This window comes from Pangasianodon hypophthalmus, chromosome 17 (genome assembly GCF_027358585.1).
Source record: "Pangasianodon hypophthalmus isolate fPanHyp1 chromosome 17, fPanHyp1.pri, whole genome shotgun sequence".
NCBI lineage: Eukaryota > Metazoa > Chordata > Actinopteri > Siluriformes > Pangasiidae > Pangasianodon > Pangasianodon hypophthalmus.
In genome coordinates, this window is record NC_069726.1 from 7,795,272 (window position 1) to 7,818,262 (window position 22,991).

Sequence of the window (22,991 nt, forward strand, 5' to 3'; positions counted from 1 at the left end):
TGGATGATAAGCACCCTAACTCTCCTCTCGTTATTCTGGGTGATTTCAATCACACAAACAAGGAACAGCCAAAGTATAAAAGCTAATTCCCTGTCTAACTATAGATAGGAAAACTTGACCATTAATACGGCCCAATAAAAGATGCTTACCATGCTACAACATATGGCCAAAAGTATGTGGACATCTGACCGTACCGATATGTGCTTGTTGAGCATCCCATTCCACAGTTGTTCACCCCTTTGCTGCTGTAACAGTCCCCAGTCTTCTAGGAAGGCTTTTCACTAAATTTTGTAATATAGCTATGGGAATTTCTCATTCAGCCACGAGAGCATTAGTGAGGTTTTGCACTGATGTCAGCCGAGAAAGCCTGGCCCACAGTCGGTGTTGCAGTTCTTCACTCAAGTTCTTTCGCACCAACCTTGGCAAACCATGTCTTTATGGAGCTCACTTAGTGCACAGCGGCATTGTCATGCTGGAACAGGTTTGGGATAGGCTTCTTAATTCCAGTGAAGGGAAATCTTAACGCTACAGTATACTAAGACATTCTAGATAATAGATTGCTTTCAACTTTGAGGCAACAGTTTGGGGAAGGCCCACATATGGATGTGATGGTCATGTGTCCACATACATTTGGCCATATAGTGTATATCTACAGCACCTTTACTATAGTTAGTACCAACATGCTTGCAGAAGTTGAAATCAGCAAAACCCATCAGAAGATCTGCATGTAACCAGACTGCCACTGCAGTGGAGAAGCTTAAACGCTGCCTAGACACAACAGACTGGGAAGTATTCAACAGTGCTTGTAGAGGTCTGCATTCACACTAAAACTGTTGACGTACAACAGTGCAAAGTCATGGTTCACCAAAGAATTGAGGACCCTTCAGAAGGATGCAACCTATTAAAGTGGGGACAGGAAATGCCACAAGCAGGCCAGGAATCAGCTCAACTCAGCACTATGATCTGCAAAAAGAAATTACAACACCAAACTGGAACATAATGTTGCCAACAAAGACCGTTCATCTGTCTGTTCGTCTCAATACTGTGACTAACTATAAAAGGAGACCCTCTCAACTACACCTTGATCAGTCTGTCTCTGAGAAGCTTAACACCTTTTACAGTGGATTTGAATCACAAAACACTTGGAATGATCACACCGATAGTCACTGCTCTTCACCTTGATCCCTTTCAGTCTGCATGCAGGGTCAGTAGATCAGTGGATGATGCTGTAGATATGGGACTGCACTTTGTCCCTCAGAATATGGACAACAGAGCCACGTATGTCGGAATCCTGTTTGTTGACTTTAGTTCTGCATTCAGTACAGTCACTCCTGATCTACAGCTGAGCAAATTTTCACGAATGAAAGTTGATCAGCCCGTATGTAAATAGATCTACAGCTTCCTGACTAATCATAAGCAGTATGTGCAAGTAGAGCCCTATCTCTCAACCTACCGATTTATATGCATAGGTGCATCACAGGGCTGTGTGCTCTCTCCCCTTTTGTACTCCCTGTATAATAATGACATCCAGTGGTCCCTCTGTAAAATTACTGAATTTGCAGACAACGCCTCAGGTCTAATATGGGACAGGGATAAGAAGTAAGCATCTATGTGAAGTGAACCATCTCACTAGGTCGTTCTATCCGTAGAAATCCGTAGAGATACAGATTCTGTCTGTATTGAGATACAGATTCTGTCTGTATTGAGATACAGATTCTGTCTGTATTGAGATACAGATTCTGTCTGTATTGAGATACAGATTCTGTCTGTATTGAGATACAGATTCTGTCTGTATCTCAATACCCCCCAGACTGGAAATGATAGTAGACTTAAGGAAACACCCTGTCTTCTGCAAATTACTGGGCACCATCACTCTCAGTTGCGATGAAAACATCACTTCCATCACAAAAGAAATGCATGTACTACTTAAGACAGCTTAAGAAACTCAACTTTCCATCCAGAAAAGGCTTTAAAGCACTCTGAAGCAATATGAACAGGCACCTGAACAGTTTCTTTACCAAAGCCGTGTCCCTCCTTAATCAGAATAAAGAGATCCTGATTCTTTATCTGACTGAGTAGCTCTCGTCTACCTCATAGTGATGGCCAAGCATGTATATGAATGGTATTGACTGGTGATCTGGTGTCTTACAGGTGAGATCACCACCCGGACAGCTTTGGTTCAAATGCTGGACCCCAACCTTTTGGGGGTTCAAGGTTTTGCCAATTTCAGACCCCAACAATGTTGTTGCTCTGTTTCAAGAAATTATTATTTTTTTCTTCTTTGGGAGATGATGCTATAAAACTTTGACCACACAGTTCAAAACAGGAGGTTCTGTTCAGGATACCTCAAGATAGTTCAAAAGAAGAATCACCTTTTCCATCCAGTTTTAGATTTGAGATGTTTGGAGTGGTTTCTGAAGACTCTTATTTGATTTGTGCCGAGTTTCAGATGTTGTTCAAGCCGTCCAGCCGCTAAGGACCTGCACAATGCTTACATTTATGTTCCCATCGCCAGAGCACGGATGTTTAAGGTTTGCCTTCCTTGGTCAAGTTTTCCAGTGTATACTTTTTGGAAAATTGAATACAGGTGGCCTTGTCTCCCCTGATGGTCACTGGCATCAGGATACCAAGGAGCAGGCCATCAAGAACAGGTCTACCCTCCTCAAACATTGCAGCATTTAGGCTCACACTCAGGAAAGGGCTTCCTAAAACATAGTAGATAACACAGATGCACTAAGAATGCTAGCCACCCCATTGTGCCAGCATGTGGCGAATATTATTGTCAGTGAGGTTCAGCCAAGCCTTTGCCGGCCATATTTACTACCTTTAACAATGAGGACTGAGGACAATGGCTGCGTCCAATTCCTACAATCTTGACCTCCAATGATGACTGACAGGAGCAATTCTTCACCTATCCTGTCACAGTGCCTCACATATTACTGCCTTTCTGATGGGGACAGCCACCTCAGTTGGGTTACATGTTCATAGATTCACAGATCCATATGTAACTAGGGTTTTGAATGATAGAGTAAAATAAAAAAAAAAAAAACAAGCAATTATGTAGTTCCCTCCCTGACTTTGATTAAAGCAGAATGCTTATGTTACTTGTCTTAGACTTGTCCATTATTTCAATTTAAACTTGACTGGACAAAAAAAAAAACAAAAAGGCATTCCATACTTAATTACTTGTGTCTGAAAACAAGCACTGCCTGTTTGTGCTTGCTTAATTTGAATTTGCTTATTTAGAAAACCACCATTACCTCTAATATCTTCTCCAGCAAAACTCAACCTTTCCTGTATGGATGATGTAAATTTTGGATGATGCAAATTTTTGCCCCTTGTGTGTGAACATTTCAGCAATGGGCAGGCAATCGGTCATGTAGGTTCCATGAGACACCCTGTATAATGTCATACCCTAGAAACTGTGCCTCAGATTCTAGAAAGGGTTTCCCTAGTGTTAAATTGGGCAGTATCAGGTGAATACTCTAGAAGTGTACTTTAAGTTTACATCTTATATTTGTGTATGTTAAGCACAAAATCTGTAACATCTAATCATTTTTATAGCAATGTTGCACTCTTATTTGATCAGAAACAATACAAGGTTTATAATTGTATACTGTAACTTCACTTGGAGGTTTTGTTAAAATAGATAAAAATGTCATTAGATGTTCAAAACACAATGGACAGTGATGTTTGTGCCACCACACTCACAGAAGTATTTCTGTGAAATGCTGCACAGTAGTCAAGGGTTGCAAATTTCAAATTCAGTGTCTAGATTTTAACAGATTAGACTGAGGCCTTGCTCAACCACACGACCTAGTATCACTTCAAAACCTGCCCCAAAAAACCAAGCCAATACCAAATACCTCTCAGATATGTAGTGTGTGTGTGTATATACATATATATGTATGTATGTATGTATGTGTATATATATATATACATACATACATACATACATACATATATATGTATATACACACACACACACACACACAAAGTTTAAACTCTACAGATTTTTGTGAGTGAAAATCCCATCATTCATCAGTTTCAGAAATAATCCAGCTGTGACATTTTTCCCCAATTCTGATGTTTGATGTGAACATTAACTAAAGCTCGTAACCTGCATTTGCATGACTATGCACTGTGCCGCTGCCATATAATTGGCTGACTGGGTAATTGTACGAATGAGCAGGTGTACCACAGGATCTCTGTTTGATACATCTGTATATCAAACAGCACTTTCTGTAGGCTGTGTAATAAAGTAGGCTATTCATCTTAAAATACTGCTTGTATCACCTGAGGTGTAATAAACATTTAAACTTAATCAAGCCCAAATTCCTGCCTCTGAAGGCACAGCTTCCTCTCGAATCAGAAATGGCTACAAGGATAATAATAATAAAAAAAAAAATTCTTCTAAGCATGCTGTTTTTACAAGCCAATACGCTAGCATAGTAATAATAAGAAGTTTATTTTATATAGCGCCTTTCTGCAAACTCAAGGTCGCTTTACAATATGAAAATAGAGAACATGACAGCAGACAAAGAACAAAGGAAATGAACAGGCAATCCAAGGCATGAGTCAGATCATACAATCAGAGATCAGAAAAACAAGAAAGAAAAAGCTGTGTTTTATGGTGGGTTTTGAAATCCTGTAATGAAGAAAGATCACATATGTTTTTGGGAAGAGAATTCCAGAGTGTGGGGGCAGAGATACAAAACGCTCGTCCACCAAATGATGCTAACCTGTGGCGTGGAATTAACCGTAGACCAGTGTCTGAAGAGCGTAATGTGCGAGCTGGGGAGTAAGTATGAATGAGATCAGAAATGTATGGGGGGGCGAGACCATGAAGCGCTTTGAAGGTGATAAGGAGAATCTTGTATACGGAAGCGAATGGTTAGCCAATGAAGTCTGTGTAGGATGGAAGTAATATGAGAGTATTTCTTCGAAAAAGTGAGAACCCTAGCTGCAGAGTTCTGGATATATTGAAGTTTATTTAATGTTGTGTTTGGTAGACCATAGAAAAGATTATTACAGTAGTCGAGTCGAGAAGTGATGAAGGCATGAGCCAGTGTCTCAGCGTCAGTGATATTTAAGAAGGGACGTAAACGAGCAATATTACGGAGGTGAAAGAAGGCAGATTTGGTGAGTGAAGAAATGTGAGGTAGGAAGGAGAGAGAGGAGTCAAAGATTATACCCAGGTTTTTAACGGTGGTAGAAGGTCGAACCAAAATCCCAGCGATGTTGACATTATCAGCACAGAAAAGAGCAACATTTTTTGGTGAGTTGACAAGTAGTAGATCTGTTTTATCAGTGTTGAGTTTGAGAAAGTTACTGGTCATCCAAGCATTTATATCATTAATACACGCTGTTATGGAGCTGGTGGGAAAAGGAGAGTTGTGTTGAGAACTGATATAGAGCTGGGTGTCGTCTGCATAGCAATGCAAGTTAAAGCCATGATGACGAATAATGTTACCTAAAGGGAGCATATAGATGATGAAGAGTAATACTAGTACCTAGTATTAGCTTGTTTTAGCTTTAAAAAAAAAAAAAAGAAGAAGCTGGATGATTTCCCCAAATCTTTAAAGTCTGATATATGGGAGCACTTTGACGTCTTGGTAAGTTATGACTCTGACGGCCATCATTACAGTGCGCCAAACCCACTAAATATATGTACGATACGCTAACGATAATGCCACAAACATGCGGCTAATATTGACACACATGCATGCCTACAAACTTTCTGCTTCATTCAGGCAGTGTTTCTCAGCAGATTCAGTCTGGGCTACAGAGGTCACTGCAGTCATTGGGTTCATATTCACTGGTGGATAATGCAGGATTAAAAAATAAAACACACCTACGTCTACAGAGAGCAGTGTGACACTGACAGCACAACAAGCTAACAGCAGAATAAGAACAGCTCCGTATTTCAGACGCAACAATTTGGGAGTCACACCAGTGAAAGCTACTTTAATTTTGTTACATTCTAATGCACAGCTTTTGTTTCACTATATACTGCTAAAAGTCTAAATGGATTACTCAAATACAGTCATGTTGAAAATGGAAACCTAAGGCACATATTCAGGCAATGCTTGTTTTTGTTGTATCGAAAATGTTTTGAGACAGCACCATATCATATTAAATAAAATGTTCTACTCGTTTTTCAGTATTTTCCCATAACTCACTAATTGGTCTGTCTTCTCTGCAGCAAAACCTGTTAACAATGGAGCAGATAGTGAATGTTGAGGAGACACAGATCAAGGACAAGAAATGCATCCTGCTGAGGATCAAAGGAGGCAAACAGTTTGTCCTGCAGTGTGAGGTAGGACAGTTCCTCTGTGCTGAGTCATTCTCATAAGCCTCTGTCACTTTAAAAACCAGGACAATATTGCCATGCTATTAACAGTAACGTTTGGGCTTTGCATCATTCGCACTTGCAGCTTTCAAACTGTATTTTACTCGGGGAATGTATGCATTCACTATTTCCTTGAAAAATCCAGTTTAGGTGCGAGTTGCTATGCACTAAATTTTATCATCTTATTTTTCAGCAGCAGTAATCTTACTAATGCTGTAGAAAAACGTTTATCTGCAAAATGCGTGATCTAGTTTATCTTGTTATTTTTCAGCACAATAATCTTAGCATTGCTACAGAATAAACTATATATCTACACATCGCTAGCTGCCATTTTGTAAATGGCTTATCCTTTGTCACTTTGTTCCACAGAGTGACCCAGAGTTTGTACAATGGAAGAAGGAGCTGAACGAAGCATTCACAGAGGCTCAGAAGCTGCTGCGTCGTGCTCCCAAAGTAATCGGCAAGAGCCGTGCCGGCATGGTGGAACTGGCCAAACCACCACTCACACACCGCAACAGCAACGGCCTGTGAGCCACTGTTGTCTTTTGCCCCAACCCTTCCTCATAATCATGCATCCTTTTACACTTGCAGACAATGCACCACCTGTTTCAGCTTACCCTCCATCTTCGCCACAACCAATGCAGCATCTAAATGTCTAAATGACAGTCCTCCACATGGCCTGTCTGGAGTTCTACTTGACCATAACTCTTGTTTCGTCTGTCTAGCACACGCACACTCACCCACTTACAGATTGATGCACTGGGGCAGTTGCCATTCCTGGACAACAGTGAAGGACCAATGTTAATGTCAGTGCTGAATGAAGACATTTATATGGACAAGAATGAACACAAATGAGGCATATGGTGACATTGTGTCCTTGCTCTTTTCCCTACCTTTCATCTCTTTCTCTTTTAATCTGTGAACTTCCTCCTCCTTACTCAGTGTTTTTTCCCAGGCAGGGCCTGGCATCAGCTGTCCCCTACCCAAGCACACATGTACATAGACTGGAGTGTGGTGCTGTGGGAAGCTGAATCCTGTGCTCCTGCTGCTCTTCCCTCTACTGTGAATGTGTTGGTCTCTGTATGCTCAGGATGAAGCTCTGTGTGAAGATGCAGGTAGTGGGCCACATGGGTCCATGCATGCAAAGATAGTGGGCTGCATGCTGTTCTAAGTCAGCATTGATGCCGCCACAGTGGAGGCGGGTAGAATGTCTTTCTGTCCTAACTTCTACAGCTCGTTATGAATCAAATGAAATTATGACAGTGCTGAGGTCTAGTCTGATGTAATGTCTTACAAACTAGATTTTAGGACATTGCCTCTATTGTTATACCTTTTTGTAATAGCCAGGGCCACTTTGATTGGCTCATTTCTTGAAATACATTATGGCTGACTTATAGCATAACTAGATGTTGGAGGGCAGGGTTGCCTAACTGCAGTCCTGGATAACCATTGTCCAGCATATTTTCCCTGCTCAAAGACACCTCTTGCAACTCACCAGTTTATGAAGAGGGTTAGGAGGGTTAAAAAAAAAAAAAAATTATAAAAAAAAAAAAAAATTTAAAATCTGCTTGATTCCAGCTCGTAAAGACTGCAGCTGGATGCCCCTGCCTTTAAGATTCTGTTTTCTTTTAAATGCATACTGATTGGTGGACTGTGGTTGGTGGCCTGTTGGACTCCACCCACTCCACCTCCCTTCTCTCTACTCAAAGCAGTTTGTCAACAATTCCATTATGATGTTCTGCACTGAGGAAATTGTCAGTGATCAAGGATGCACTCTTTCGTGAGATAAGAGTTCTAATTAAATGAGTGTGAAATTTGGTATTCAGCCCTTTGAGGGATCAGAATCAATTTATGTTGCTGAGTGAGCACTTGCATGCAGCAGTGTGTATTTTATGTGTGCATGTATGTGTGTTTGGTCACTTGATTGTGACAGGGCCTAAAAAATGTGGCCAGTGAAAGCATCAGTACACGTCATTCCCTTCGTCGTGCTATTGTGTGCCTCAAGAGGGAGATATTTCACTGGTTCATAATGGAAGTGAGATGCCACACTCTTTTCCCATGCTGCCTCAAGCCCACTGCACCTTCTCCAAACCCTGAACCCCATCCCTGCTTACTGAAGTGCAAAAAGTGCCAACACAGAGAGGATTCTTCAAGCCAAGTCTGTTTGACTTCAGTGTGACTCCAGTGTAAATGATGGGGAAAGAACCAAAACAAACTGCATTTTCCCTGTTTCACTTGTCCACCTTCTCCAGGAATGCTCTGATAGACAAAAATGTGCAACACGGTGAAAAGACAGATTGGAAATGTAAGGAGCATTGCACAGTCCTGATCTGACTCTATATGTAAGAACCAGTCCTTTTCCTGTGCATCTACAGTATACTCTTCTTGAAAGATGTTTGCATATATGGGGGATTATTCAGTCTGCCTGTCTGTGTTTCTGTTCCTTTGTCTTCGCTTTGGGGAAAGGGTGAGTTGAGTTTGATGGCTTTCCAATTGTTCATGCATACCTCAAGATGAGGTGCAAGTGAGGAAAGCTGAATGAAAGCAGAATGGCTTCTCTCATAGTGAGGTACACGGTTCTCATCTGGGTCACACCCTGCATGTGTCAGTGTTGCCATCATCCATCTGCAGGTAGACAGACTGTTAACATCAGCAGTGCACATACGTGTTAATATCCTACCCAAAGTGAGGAAATTCACAAAGGTTAAAGGTGAGCTACAGGGACAGTTGGGGGGAGAAACAAACTTAAACCATTTGTTGTAATGCTTGATTTCAGTATAGTTTTAATTTTTTTATATTGTTTTGAATGTGACAAAATGCAAATTTCTAATAGAATTTGTGAAAGATGTGCATTTTTGACTGGCAGAAAAGAGCACATCCAAAAGGCAGTTTTGAAAAGTGAATTTAGCTTTTTTGTTTGTTTGTATATTTCAGGTTTTCCATGCAATAGCTTTTTTAAGTGGTTCTTGTCCATGTTTTTTAAAAGGAGACTTTGATTTGCATGTGACCCTGAGTTTTGCAAGTCTTTGCTTTTAAGTGTCAAGGAGGTGCCATCCTAGAGGAAGATTGACTTTTTGAGGGTCTTGTTTGAAAAACCAAAATAGTTTGAACATTTGAGTTAAATCATCAAATCAACTATCTGACAAAAATGTGCCAAAAGACTGTAGGTAATTGTCCCGAATCAGAACTTTTTTTGCTGTGCAGCCTGCAATGAGAGCAATTCACCATTTACATTCCCTTCAGGCCAAAATTGGTACGTTTTACAGGTGAATAAACATGAGTTTGAGGAAAGGTACAAAAGTGTGACCAAATTTAGGTGGTCCAGTGGGAAGAGACTCGGATGTCACGAACACACTGAAAAGTGGCTATCCACCAAGCGACCAGCCATCACTGGCACCTGTCAAGAAAGGCATTTTTACTCACCCAGTTCTCAAAGATGAAGCACCTCCACCAATCCTGAATATTCATGTTTTATTCAGGTGTTTTTGTATTTTATTTTTATTTTAGCTTTTTACTCACTATGTTGTTGATTGCCTCATTCAAATGCTTGTGTGTCTGTTTTGTAGGGGTAAGTTTGTCTGGCAAAAGCAGGTATCAAAATGGCAGGTAACAAAAGACAACAAATAGGAAAAATTAAAGTAAAAATATATATGTATATGAAATGACAAATGATTTAGGTTTATTTAAAGGGTAAATATTGAAAGAAAAACCTGGGATGGGATTGGGTTAAATGTGAGTTTCAAATATTTGTGGTGAAGAATCAGCTCAGATCTTGCACATAAATTTAGATAGTGTATCTACAGATTATTATTTTTGTCTGTTTATTGCAAGATTCTCTTGGTTTCTTTCATATTTATTGTCTGGCTGGGGAGCTAATCCCTCTGTGCTAACTATACATGTACGTGGGTTTTGCTAGAGCACGGAGCTGTAGAAGGTTCTGGTTTACAGTTACCACAAACTTTTTTTTTTGTGCCACAAGCAAGCGCAAGTACTACTGTATAGGTTATTACCAATAAAATTAAGGCAGTTATTATTATTGTTGAAGATAACCAGTAATTATTTTTCCCCCAGAGAAGGTAGAAACATGTGTTGGACTGCCAATTAAAAGTTCAGAAATAAAAGCCCTTTTTTCGTGTTCTTGTCCTTGTTTGTTGTCTTAATGTTTTTTAGTGCACATGCACACATTTACTGAAGGTTTACTATTGATCTTGTGAAATTTATCAAGACACATTCAAAGTTATGGAGCACTAATGCTGCAGCAATCTGGCTGATGAAATTTTACATGCCTCATAATGAGAGTTGCAGTAGTGAAGCAGTGTTATTAGTGACTAATTTATACTGGCCAGCCAGAGGCAGTAAAAATGCCTCCTATTCCTGTACCACTGTCTGTGGGTAATCGGTATAAGTTCTAAATAATTCAATCTCTCAAACCAAAGTAAAATATTAACTTTATTTTTTATTCAGTTGTCTTGAAAATGTGCTGCTTCTTCCATCTGATATGTTAAGTAATCTGTTATTTTGGTGCTTTTTGTCATGCTCTTTGTATGAACCTTTTTCTCTGTCATCCTTGCTTTTTCCCCTCTTGCTAGCACTCTACCCAATCCTATCCTAAGGGATCTGCCGTGTCTGAGGCTCCTCCTCCAGCCTGTTCCTCACAGCTGAGTTTGTCCGTCACAACAGCCAGCAGGATCACTGGGGTTGTTTTCTTTTTCTCTCCATTGCTGGTATCAAAGGACCATAGTTTAGACATCTCGAGTTATCACCAATTTGGGGCAAAAAACTGCTCAGTTTTATCAAGTTTCCTGTTTAAAGTGAAACAATACACAAAAAGACCTTTTTTTAATCATATTACAAAGCTGTTTCTGGTCAAGCTAAAGCTTCCCAAACAGGGTAGTATGTTTATGCCACCATACTTACTGAGATATTTATAGCAGGGTCTTGTGTTAACTCAGCTGCTCTGCTTATCTGTGTGTGCATGCACTCATGGCTGTGCCACTCTTATTTCAGTCTAGCTGTGCCTCTCAGTGAGTGACAGTGGGACTGTGTGCCTTGTGCTTGGCTTTAAAATTTTCAGAATTTAACGAACAAAACTTAAGTTGGACTTTTTTTTTTCCCCTCAACTCTTCAAAGGAAGCCTTTACAAGGTATGTCGTGGTCTGCCATTTCAAGTCAAAATTTTCACAAGAACTTTAACAGCAACCTTTGAGAATTTGTACTTGATTGAGCTTGATATTTGGTTGTACACACTGTGCCTTTATAGTTTTGGTGGCCTAAATGAATATTTACAAGCCTTGAGGTGGATTTCAAGTTGGCTTCATAATTCTTCAGTATTATGGCTCTGACTCAAGCCGAAATCTGAGATCTGCACAACAGATCCAGTTTCAAAGTGACTTATTTGTATTGTCTGCTTCTTAACATCTATTGTTTTTAATTTTTTTCTTTAATGAATTGTAGAACTGAGAAGGTATTAACATTATATATGTTTAAGGTCATGAGTGCTTGTTCACACTTGTGTATGTATCAGTAAAATTCCACTGCTGAGGTCAGCAGAGCCCCATTTGCATGTTATTGTTGTAAAAGTTTACTGAGGACACTACTGATTTAATTAGTCCCATACCAGTTAAACTGTCACTGTATAGATAGTTGACATGATCTACCCTGGAAAAAGTTTGATTTTGTTCCCCATAGTCATACAGTAATATTGGTGAAGCAATTTCTAAGGATAGATTTCTGATAAGGTTCAGTGTTTATATTGAGACAAGTTCATCCATAAAGTATGCAGTCCCATTCTGAATGCATTGTTTTTGAGCTGGTCATTGACTTTCTTTACCAGTTAGATATCCAAACCGTACAAGAGCTACTGTGAGTCACTGTTCAGTTATTTAAACTCAGAATCCTTACATAGGTGTACTATTTCTGTAAACATGTAACAGAAACATCTCAGAAGGAATATATCATTGTCTATGTTTCAAGCTCTGACTTTATAAATGCAGACTGTAGTTTTTAAACATCTGTTCTTATCCAGAAGTCCCCTTGGCTATATATCACAAAGCCCACTTGGGGAACCACTGTGTTATTTATGGTTGCATTACTGATATACTGTCAGGTTGAAAGCAACCCAAGGCTTTTTTTAAGGCAAAGATGTGGAATGTTCTGCAAGGGCCAAGTCAGTCACCTGACCTGAATCCAATCGAGAATGCATTTCAATTGCTGAAGGCAAAATGCCCCAAGGACTTGCAGGAACTGAAGACAACTGCAGTAAAGGCCTGGCAGAGCATCACCAGGGAAGAAACCCAGTGACTGGTGCTGTCTATGGCTTCCAGATTTCAGGCAGTCTTTGTCTGCAAAGGATTTGCAACCAAGTATTAAAATTGACTTAATCATAAGAATGTAATTTGTGATTTATTAATCATTATTTAATTTCACCTCCAATATACTGTATTAGACAAAAAATAATAACCTTGTCAATGTCCAAATATTTATGGATCTGACTGTACATGGTAGCTCGGCTATGCAAAAGGGGATGGCTTTGGTACATTTAATTGACAGCAAGTTTTATATATCAAAACAGATGAGGCTTTTTCACCACTCTTGAAAACTTGATTATATAATATATATATATATATCATGATTTATTGGTCAAGTAGAGTATTCAGGGACTTTGACTCTGTTGGTTAGCTCTCATTGTGTGTACAGACATTATAGTAACATAAGAAAGACAAGTACATGGGCCTCACTGGTGGTATAACATGATTGCTATGAGGTAGATATTATATACAATTGCACTGTATTAAAAAATAAAAAAAAAAACGAATATTGCACTGATGAATATTGCCCACCGAGTGTGTTGAGATGATCAAGGAAACTAAGAATATTTTTCTCTTTCTTTCCTCTTCTGTTCATTTGTTGCATTCTCTTTCTTTTGGCAGGTCCACAGTAAGACTGTTACATTATTTCACCCATTTTCTTCACAACACCAAAGAGCACACCTGGCTGAATTGTGTTTGTGTGGCTCCTGTCCACAATGGCACTGTCGTCACGCTTAAAACTTTGGGAGCAGAAGGCAGGTGTCGCACGTCTGTGTTCTGCATGATGTCTTGAGATTTTGCATGACTAATTCCATTGATAAGATGTGAAGAATAACCTTTATCTAACAAACAAAATAAAATTATGAAATACAGATGTCAGAGGAAATAATGGAAGAAAAGGCAGGCTGTAGTGATTGTAAGTAATTTACATAATAAAATAATAGAATTCCTCTAATTTCAGAATGTTTAAAAAAAAATTCTCAAAATGAAAATTATAATGAAATAACAATACTAATTAGAATAAGAAGAATAACATAGAGAACAGAAACTAGAGAGCATCATTGTGGAACCTGCTGAGTGCCTGGGAATGAAGGCATTACTCACTCCATCACTAGCCAGTTGTGGGCCACCATGAACCCATGTACACAAAACGAGGACAGTTTGCATTCTGCTACCCTGTGATGCTGCATGAGAAGCAAGTTGAAATGATGTGATGGCTTCACATCAGACAAAGCAAGTATTAGCTTCCACCCTCAGTTATTAGTCGACATATGAGGTCTAACGCAATGCTGAGAATGATCAATTGCTTTTTTACTTAAAAACAATTCTAAATAAAATGTAAACAAAACAAGCATTTATAAACTAAAGTCCAGTTTGCTGATGTATTTCTGAAGTTCTCATGTCTAACTGTGTCAGCTGTTGTTTGTCTATGTGCATTTATGTTGCATGAATATTTTTACCATAAATTATCCATTAAATATCCATAAACACCAAGTAATCAATTAAAAATTCATGTTAAAGTCTCATGGAACATAATGTAAAATATTTAGAACATTTGTATTGTATGATAACAAACTATATAAGCAATTTTATTATTTTGCAGGATATAAATGATTAAATAAAGCCTGAATGGGAAAAATATGAAGAAAATGCTAAAGCAAATTTATAAGCTGACTTTGCTGATTAGACTGGTCAGAGAACTGCCCAATGTGTTTATGCAGGAAAAAATAAATTCGATAAAAGCTATGTACAAACAGTGAGCCTTGTGATTGGTAAGGGTGATATTAGAATATTAGAACCACTCTAATGAAGAAATTCTAATACAGAAGCAGAGAAATATAGAAATGAGATCTGCATCATTCACACTGTTGATTCTAAATAAAGGTGTAATTCCATGTCTGTGCTGAAAATGCCTGTGAGATTATTTTTGTACTTTTGCAATTCGGAAACATGATTTGCAGTGAACTAACTATTAATCTTCTCTAGGAAAGAGTTTTCTAGAAGGCATTCAGTTCTCTGGATAATTTCTAACTCTATGTCAGCCCCCAATGCAGACCTTACTGTGTCCACTTTATCCTCTTAAGAAGACAAATTTATTTAAGCACCAGCTTTTACTGCCCTTCCTTTCCTGACTGGCACTTAAATACTTCTAGTATCAAATGATAACACATTACCAAACTCCTGGTATTTTATGTGTCATTAATAGAACGCAAAGAATACATTCTGACAGCTTCAAGAGTTTTTAGAAACAGCCAGAAAACGTGCTCAGGAGCAGGTGCAGCATTTTAGTACCGCTTTATGTGAGACTGAAGTAACATCTAAATCTAAAACCTAAATGTATATGATATCTTGCACTGATTAAATACATAAAATAAATACATGAAATACATGAGATCTGTAGTGCCACCTCAGGTGATATTGGTAATTTTAGTGTTCTGGTGGTTGATATGTCTTGCTAATGCTAGGTATATTTCAGAAACTACACTGATTGCCTGCACCAAATCAGGAACTGCTGCCATTTCTACCCATGTCATATATATGAAAAACTTTTTAAATATTGAGTTACAATGGTCATGTCTAGTTAGGAATTAGTCACATTGCACGCTGCTAACTTTCCATTTTCTCCCTGTCTATCAGGTGTGTGTAATTCAAGTCTTTGATTCAAGTTCCTGCTAAAATCCACCAGAAGTATTTTCTGAACACAAAACAGTTTACTTACAAATTTGTAGCAAATTGTGTATTTTTAATACGTGCACCAGAAATGCTACCCATCTCAGGTTGCAGACAGAGTGACACAAAATTGTAAAATTACAATTACAATCAAAATTAAAAATAAACTTTACAGTCAATCAAAAACATTATAATATTGCTTTGTTTGTTTACATTTTCATTTTCTGTTTCTCCTACATGTTTTAATTAACCATTCTGTTTTTCTTCTTTTTATTTCTGTTTTCTTTTCCTTTTATTTCTCAGTTTTCTTTTTGTTCATTTTATTTCTCAGCTTTAATGTGTAACAAATGTAAACAGCTAGGCAGTAACCTTAGTATTATAACGCTCAGATAAAACCTTATAATACTAAGGTCTCAAATTTACAATAATGATATTATTTCCTGTGATTTCATTTTTAGTTCCTGATTGCTTTATTAATTCTTTTTGTGTTTCATTTCACACTTTGTCATCTGATTCGGAGTGTTTTATTTTCATGCGAGTGCCTGTGTATAAACTATGTTTGTGTGTAATAGGCATCTTTTAACTAGGGCTCCTTTTGTTCCTGACTGTGTGCAGATCAAGGATGAGAAGAAGCCGGCGGCGGCTACTCAACCTCCCCCTCCTCTTTCTGTTGTACCCGGTGGATTCCTTAAGCAGCTTGTGAGAGAGACAGAGAAGGAGACAAGGCTGAAAGAACCCGAACTCAAGGAAGAGAAGGCGGTGAGAAGCTGCTCAGTTTCTCCATTTTGAGTAATTTGATGGTGTCTTTTTCTTGTGAAGCTGTTCTTCACCCTTGTGAGAGAACTTTGATTTTTCCCCTTTACAGCCAAGCAAACTAAGCGAGAACCTAGTCCAGCAGTTCCTGCTTCCAGATCAAACTCCACCCATCTTGGAGGCAGAGATGGCCCTCAGGGCAGAGCAAATGGTCAATGCTGCCCTGAAAGAGAGAAAAATATCCTCCGCAAGAGAGATCCTGAGTTCAGACTCCATGAACCAGAAAGACGACTTCAGAGTCAGTACACCAGAGGCCAATGACCATAAACAAGAGAATGGCTGTAACCTATCAAAGTTTCCAGAGGTGTCAATAGAGAAAGAGAATCTGAAAGAACAAGCAAAGGCACGACTGGATGTGAAAGAGGTTAAGGAAGACAAGATCAGAGAAGTGAGGCAAGAGCCAGAGGGGCAGCTTGCTGATAGCACCCTAACAGAGGAACCCAAGAAACCTGTGGTAGGTTGTGTTCAAACAACACACATGAATTTTGTGTGCAGACCTACAGTGAAGCATTGCAATTAAAAGAGGCAACTGAGCTTGTTTAATTATTCTGAAGATATTTAATGAAGCACCTCAAATGAGATCATTCTAGTTAGTAGACTTGCTAGCAACTGCAAGTATACTACTTACTACTAAAACCTTCTAAAACTAAAACAAGTTCTGACATGATTTATCTTGGTTTCATTTTTTTACATCACAAAAACCTGCCATTTTAATATGTATGTACATATATATATATATGTGTGTGCGTATTTATTTATAATGAGCTCTCTTTCTCTCTCACACACACACGCTTACACACACTCTGCAGAGGGATGTCTGGTATGAAGCTGGTACAGTGTGGTACACACATAAAAATGGCTTCACCCTTGGTGAGTTTGTACAGCATAAAAACACTCGCTGTCTTTCAACAGAGGAATTTCTTTTTGTTATTGTTTCAGTTCATTTCATGTACATTTAGTACGTTTTGTGCAGAACACTAGAGAATTTCAAGTTTGCTATACTGTTACATTATTATTTATTTAGAGTTGGGACTGTAAAGCAAACTATATTTACAGCTCCCCTTATTATTTGGAAGGTCCCAAGATTCATTGTTTTCTTCTGTTTTAAAGTTTACGACTTCCATAAGCCTCTGTGATCAACAGTATCTTAATGCAGTCAGCATGTGTCAAACTGAGTAGAACAATATGTATTATATCAGATTAAACATTTATTCTTTTTCCTGGTCTAGCCTGTCTAATTAAACTCATGATGAGCTAGCTCATTAACTGGTTAGCCATGTTCAGGCTCCAAAAAATATTTTAGGAATGTTGCTGATGCTGATTATGAAGTCTACCTGGATGAAATATTGCAAAAATAAAAATAATACAACTTTAATCTAGAACATTTGAAGGAAACCTAGGATAAGACATAAATCCCGGATATACTGTCTCTGTTTGTTTGTGTGTATGAATGATTTCTAACAAACAGCCACTCAGCTGAAGCCAGATGAGGGCACACCTGAGCTCCCTTATGGGAAAGTAAGGGTTCGACTCCACACAGATGGCTCTGTACACGATGTCACACAGTACGAGATCGAAAAGGTGAACCTCTTCACAGTTTTCTATATTGGTCTAATTGTCCAATTCTAAACCTTTACTAAAAGTGGAACAACACTAAAAGGTTTTTATGTGCTTCTGTCAATGCATCAAATGAACATAAATTACAACCCTTCACCTGTTTATGACGGATATGTTGGTTTTCTGTCCCCAGGTGAACCCACCAGAGCTGGACCTGTGTGAGGACTTGAGCCAATTAGTGAGTGTGAATGAGTCAAGCATTCTGCACACTCTGGCAGGCCGAGCCAAAGCCCACATGGCCCTAACACATGCTGGGCCAAACCTGCTGGCCCTCTGGCCTCCTTTAGCACCACTTGGCAAGGTACCTTTCACTCTTGAGCCTTCCAGTTGGTGACTTAACCTTTGTCAGATGCCTTGTCCTAATTGTGAAATTCAGCAATAACTCTTTTTTTGCTAATAATTACAAAATATTAATGCACATTTATACATATAACTCATTAGATTCTGTGTATATTTGAAGCTTTAGATCACACTGCTTTAATTAGGACATAGAACAGATAGGCAGTGGGCAAACTTTAGGGAGCTTTGAAGTTTGAGTGTGTCTTAGATCCTTTTTTATGTTTCTCTCTTCCTTTTTTTAAAATAGCTTTGCTGATTACAAAAAACACCTCTACAACTCATTAAAATGGATCCTAGTTTTGAAGTGTGGTGAAGTGTAGGCATGTAATTTCTCTGTCTGTCTTATCCACTTTCTCTCTTATTAGGGGCTGCGAACCCATCACTGGGACACATGGGAAGCTCCTGCTCCTCTGCAAGCACTGGTCAAGAAGGTTTATATGTCTATGGTGGGCCATAGGAGGGATCAGAGTGTGGTGGCTCTGGGTCGCAGTGGCACAGGAAAGACCACCTTGTGCCAGGCTTTTGCCCGGGAACTTCTCAAACATGCTGGCACAGCAGGAAATAACTTGACCTGTGAGTTTATTTTCCATGCCTTAATGCATATGTGGAGTAAAATGGGCACTAATGCCAAAAGCACATACTGTTTAGGGTAGAGGTCATAACCAGGATACTGAACACTCATTTCATGGCTCAGGTGTGTTAGGAGCTGAATAAGAACAAAAAAAAAAAAAAAAACGTACCCAGGCTGGGAAATTTCACTGGCAAACGACTGCACAGTTTGCATGCAGTTTGTATGCTGAATGTTTTTCACATCTCACTGCCAACAGTTAGTGCTGATGCTGCTTTAAAATGCTTCTTTGCAGCTCATAAAACAGCTTTTAACATTAATTCATTATGGCATTTGCTCCATAAATTCAATGGCATTTGTCTAGCTCAGAAGTCTTTGGGTATAGTTATTTAAAAAAAAAAATAATAATAATAATAACTGTAGTTAAAAAAAAAAAAACAGTCGTGAAAATTTTGTAGTCAGGCAAAGTAAGTTCTTAAATGATAATACATTTAATAGCTACTAGAAAGTTGTTCCAACCGCAACTAAAGCAATTATCAGTTTTAAAATGAATAAATGGGTTGTGAAGAATGTCTTGTTAATATTGGCGTTCGTCTGTAAATATGACTGGAACAAGGGATACATAGTAGGTGGTAATTTATGTAATGATGTTGTCTTAATATAATTATGGTTATTTGTTGTCCCTAGCTGGCTAGCACATGATGAAAGATACAGTCTAAATTGATATGATGTAAATATAGTCAATAGTTAATAACCACTGAGTAAGATTTAAAAGAAATTAAAATGTCATAATAAAAATAAAATATTTGAATCTTCTGGTGGCTGTTTCTTGTAGCTATACAGCCTTATAAATTACAGATACAGGTTGAACACAATTAAAGCAGTAATATGCTTTATATGCAGTTATATTAGGACTGCAATTTGCCACAGTTTTGCACTCAGGTCTCCATCAGTGAAAAGTTGATAACTTCAACAAAATAGAGTTCATGTGAAAACTATAATGAATTTCCTGGTTACACCATTGCACTTTTTCACCATGTAGTACACAGTTGTAGAAGGGAATTATTTATAGTTGCACAATCTGTTGTCACCCAGGTGAGGATGGGTTCCTTCTGTCTGGTTCTTCTCAAGATTTCGTCTCAGGGAGTTTTTCCTTGCCACCGTCACCGCTGGCTTGCTCATTAGGGTTAAACTTATAAATTTAAAATTTATATCCTGAATTTATATATTTCTGCAATGCTGCTTTGTGACAATGTCCATTGTTACAAGTGCTATACAAATAAAATTTAATCGAACATGTATGAAAAATATCTAAAGTTACATTGCTAATTCATTAAGCAAGATAAAAATGGCTGTTTAAATTGCAGTACAAAACTTTTTTAATTAAGGCAGAATTATTCAGTTAGGGAAGTACAGTGGATATAAAAAGCTAAAATAAAAAGCAGTGGATATAAAAAAGCTAAAAAGTAGGTTTTTGTGATGTAAAAAATGAAACCAAGATAAATAATGTCAGATATTTTTCACCTATAATATGATATAGCAACCAACAGAATTCAATTCAACCAAAAACATTCAAGCCCATCTAAATCACCTCAAACCATGTGGCAAAATGTGTTATGATCTGATAAGACCAAGGTAGAATTATTTGGGCATAATTCTAAAATATCTGTCTGGCACAAAAACAAGACAGCATATCACCCAAAGGACACAGTACCTACAGTGAAGCATGATGGAGGCAACATCATGCTATGGGGCTGCTTTTCTACAACTGGGACTTGGTTCTAGTCAAGATAGAGGGAATCATGGATAGCTCCAAATATCAATCAGGTCTCTGTTAGACAGCTGAAGATGAAGAAAAAATTTACATTCCAGCAAGATTAGCTGGTTAGCAAGCTTCGGAAGAAGAAGATGTTCAATGTGTTGAGTCCAGATCTAAAATTTAGCAAAAACCTGTGGAATAAATTGAAGAGGGCCGTGAACAGGAAATCCCCTTGCAATTTGATAGGTCTTAAGCATCTTTGCAAGGAAGAGTGGAATAAAATTGCCAAATAATGATGTACTATGTAGGTAGACTCTTACCCGAAAAGACTGAGTGCTGTATTTCAAGCAAAAGATGCTGTAAGAAAGTATTAGTTAATGCACGCTTATGTAACCGGGTTATTGTTTTTTATTTTTATTTTTACTCCGAAAAATGATTCTCTTTGTTTTTCACTTGAATGTTGTTGGTTGCTATATGACATTGAACTTTTAAAAAAAAAAAAAAAAAAAAAAAGATCATGATATATATTGGTTTTGGTTTTTTTATGTCACGAAAACTGGCAATTTTAGCAGCAGTGTGTAAACTTTTTTTGCACTTTTCTTGCGCTGTTTCTAATCATGTTGAAAACTCAAAAATACTAATCCAAAGTCAGTGCTGTTGGGTCAGAGCTGGTGTTTTTGCAGATTCATAAAATGCAACTTTAAGCCCTACTTAAATACCACTTAAATTTATACTGATTTGTTACTCACATTATACAATGTTGCTCAGCAGAAATGACACGACAACTTTCATGAGTTGTTTGTAATAACATCTGAGAGTTCTCCAAATACCCAAATATCCCAAAGTTACTAACTGCAACTTACATTAAAATGCACAGTTATGAATGTAAATGTCAAAGGAAAAAGCCATTACAATGACCACAGAATGACTTATTTATAATACAAAGCCTACATGCTGTTCTAATATAGCATTTATAGTACATATGTTGATAATTAAATGTGTGTGCATGTGGGTGTGATCACAGTGGAGCGTCTCCAGGCCGTGTTCACTGTGCTGCACTCTTTTGGCTGTGTAAGCTCTCATCACAGCGAGGCCTCCAGCCGATTTGCCATGGTGCTTTCTCTGGACTTCAACCATAAAGGCCTTGCAGCTGCAGCACACCTTCAGGTGCCTCTCTATCAATCTTTTTTTTTTCATGTCATATCTCTGGTCTTTACTAATACTGATGTTTCTCTATCTCACAGACCATGATGCTGGAGAAGTGGAGGGTTTGCCATAGACCTGAGGGAGAGAGCAACTTCTTAATCTTCTCCCAGATGCTGGCAGGACTCAGTGCTGAAATGAGGTCTGAAAACATTTACACTCATGGGCTGCTTCAGTCAATATAATATCAGTGTCTAAGTTCTAATGCTGGTCTGGTTTCCAAAGAATAAACTTAAATAGAAGAAAACAAACGTTATCCATTTTCCCATCCAACAGCTAGATAGTAATGTTGTTTTTTTTCTGCACCTTAACTGGATCAGAACCTTTTTCCAAGAATAGCTGTGGAAATGTTAAATGGTACATACACACCATGTATATGGTGTGATTCTGTATTTCGCTTAGAGTCTTATTCATTCAAAAGAAAGGAGGTGTTGGGAACCATTTAGCCAGACACACATAACACCAGAACATATTTTTTTTATAAGGATATAGGTGCTGCAGATTGTTTGCAGCTTCTTTAAATGTACTATTTTGAATTAGAAGTGTTGTCCAACATACTGAGTTTTTCCTGATGTAATAATACTGATGGAAATCTGTGACAAATTTATTAAAAACATCAGGTACTATTTTGGACATAGCTTACTACCACTGCCTCAGAATTCTCTAAAACAAGCCTAACGTAGAAACTCTGTAGTTGTAGAAATATGTAGAAATATGACCTGCACATAAATAAGCGATAATTTAGTGGTCAGTTTATGGACTCTAAGCAGTTAATTGAAAGAAACTCCTACCATACTAGCATGACATGTACATTTATTTTTATATGTATTTGTCAGAATTCACAGAAAGGATGGCACACTGGTGCAGTGGGTAGCATTGCCACCTTAAATCTCCAGGGTTTGATCCTGAGATTGGGTTACTGTGTATGGAGTTTTGCATATTCTCCCTATGTTTACATGGGTTTCCTCCAGGTTCTTTGGTTTCCTTCCACTGTTGCAAACAACATGGACATAGGTGGATTGGATTGGCAATAAATTGCCCCTAAGTGTAATAATGTTCCATCTGGAGTGAATTTTCCTGCCTTGTGCCCAGTGTTACTGGGATTGACTCTGGATCCACCACAACCCTAACCGGGATAAAGCAGTTACTGAAGATAAATGAATGAACAAACAAATGAATGAATCTGTGAGAATTCACAGAAGATGAGCAGTTCTTTAACCTTATTGTATTGTTGTTTGGAGGTTACATATCCTATTAGTGGTACTTAATAGGCTCAGTCACGGACCTGGCAGTCAAAACCCCAGAGAGCTTAAAGGAAAGAGATTCTATTGATGATGTTGACGATCTTTGTGGGGGAGACTT

The 22,991-nt window shown here is 38.3% G+C and overlaps 2 protein-coding genes across 2 annotated transcripts in view; both read left to right on the plus strand.

Moving 5' to 3' along the window:
* grk3 (G protein-coupled receptor kinase 3) overlaps positions 1-10,489 on the plus strand; it is an 89,042-nt gene extending 78,553 nt beyond the window's left edge. Inside the window, exons 20-21 of the mRNA XM_026943872.3 lie at positions 6,206-6,319; positions 6,722-10,489. Of these exons, the coding sequence (XP_026799673.3) occupies positions 6,206-6,319; positions 6,722-6,883 (276 nt within the window). The 3' untranslated portion in view covers positions 6,884-10,489. The remainder of the gene's footprint in view (positions 1-6,205; positions 6,320-6,721) is intronic.
* A 140-nt stretch (positions 10,490-10,629) lies between these two features.
* The window catches only part of LOC113544796 (unconventional myosin-XVIIIb), a 52,943-nt gene continuing 40,581 nt past the window's right edge, over positions 10,630-22,991 (plus strand). Inside the window, exons 1-10 of the mRNA XM_026943758.3 lie at positions 10,630-11,496; positions 13,282-13,415; positions 15,946-16,089; positions 16,196-16,597; positions 16,953-17,013; positions 17,612-17,724; positions 17,894-18,061; positions 18,465-18,672; positions 21,451-21,593; positions 21,671-21,771. Coding sequence (XP_026799559.3) covers positions 13,377-13,415; positions 15,946-16,089; positions 16,196-16,597; positions 16,953-17,013; positions 17,612-17,724; positions 17,894-18,061; positions 18,465-18,672; positions 21,451-21,593; positions 21,671-21,771 — 1,379 coding nt within the window. The 5' untranslated portion in view covers positions 10,630-11,496; positions 13,282-13,376. The remainder of the gene's footprint in view (positions 11,497-13,281; positions 13,416-15,945; positions 16,090-16,195; positions 16,598-16,952; positions 17,014-17,611; positions 17,725-17,893; positions 18,062-18,464; positions 18,673-21,450; positions 21,594-21,670; positions 21,772-22,991) is intronic.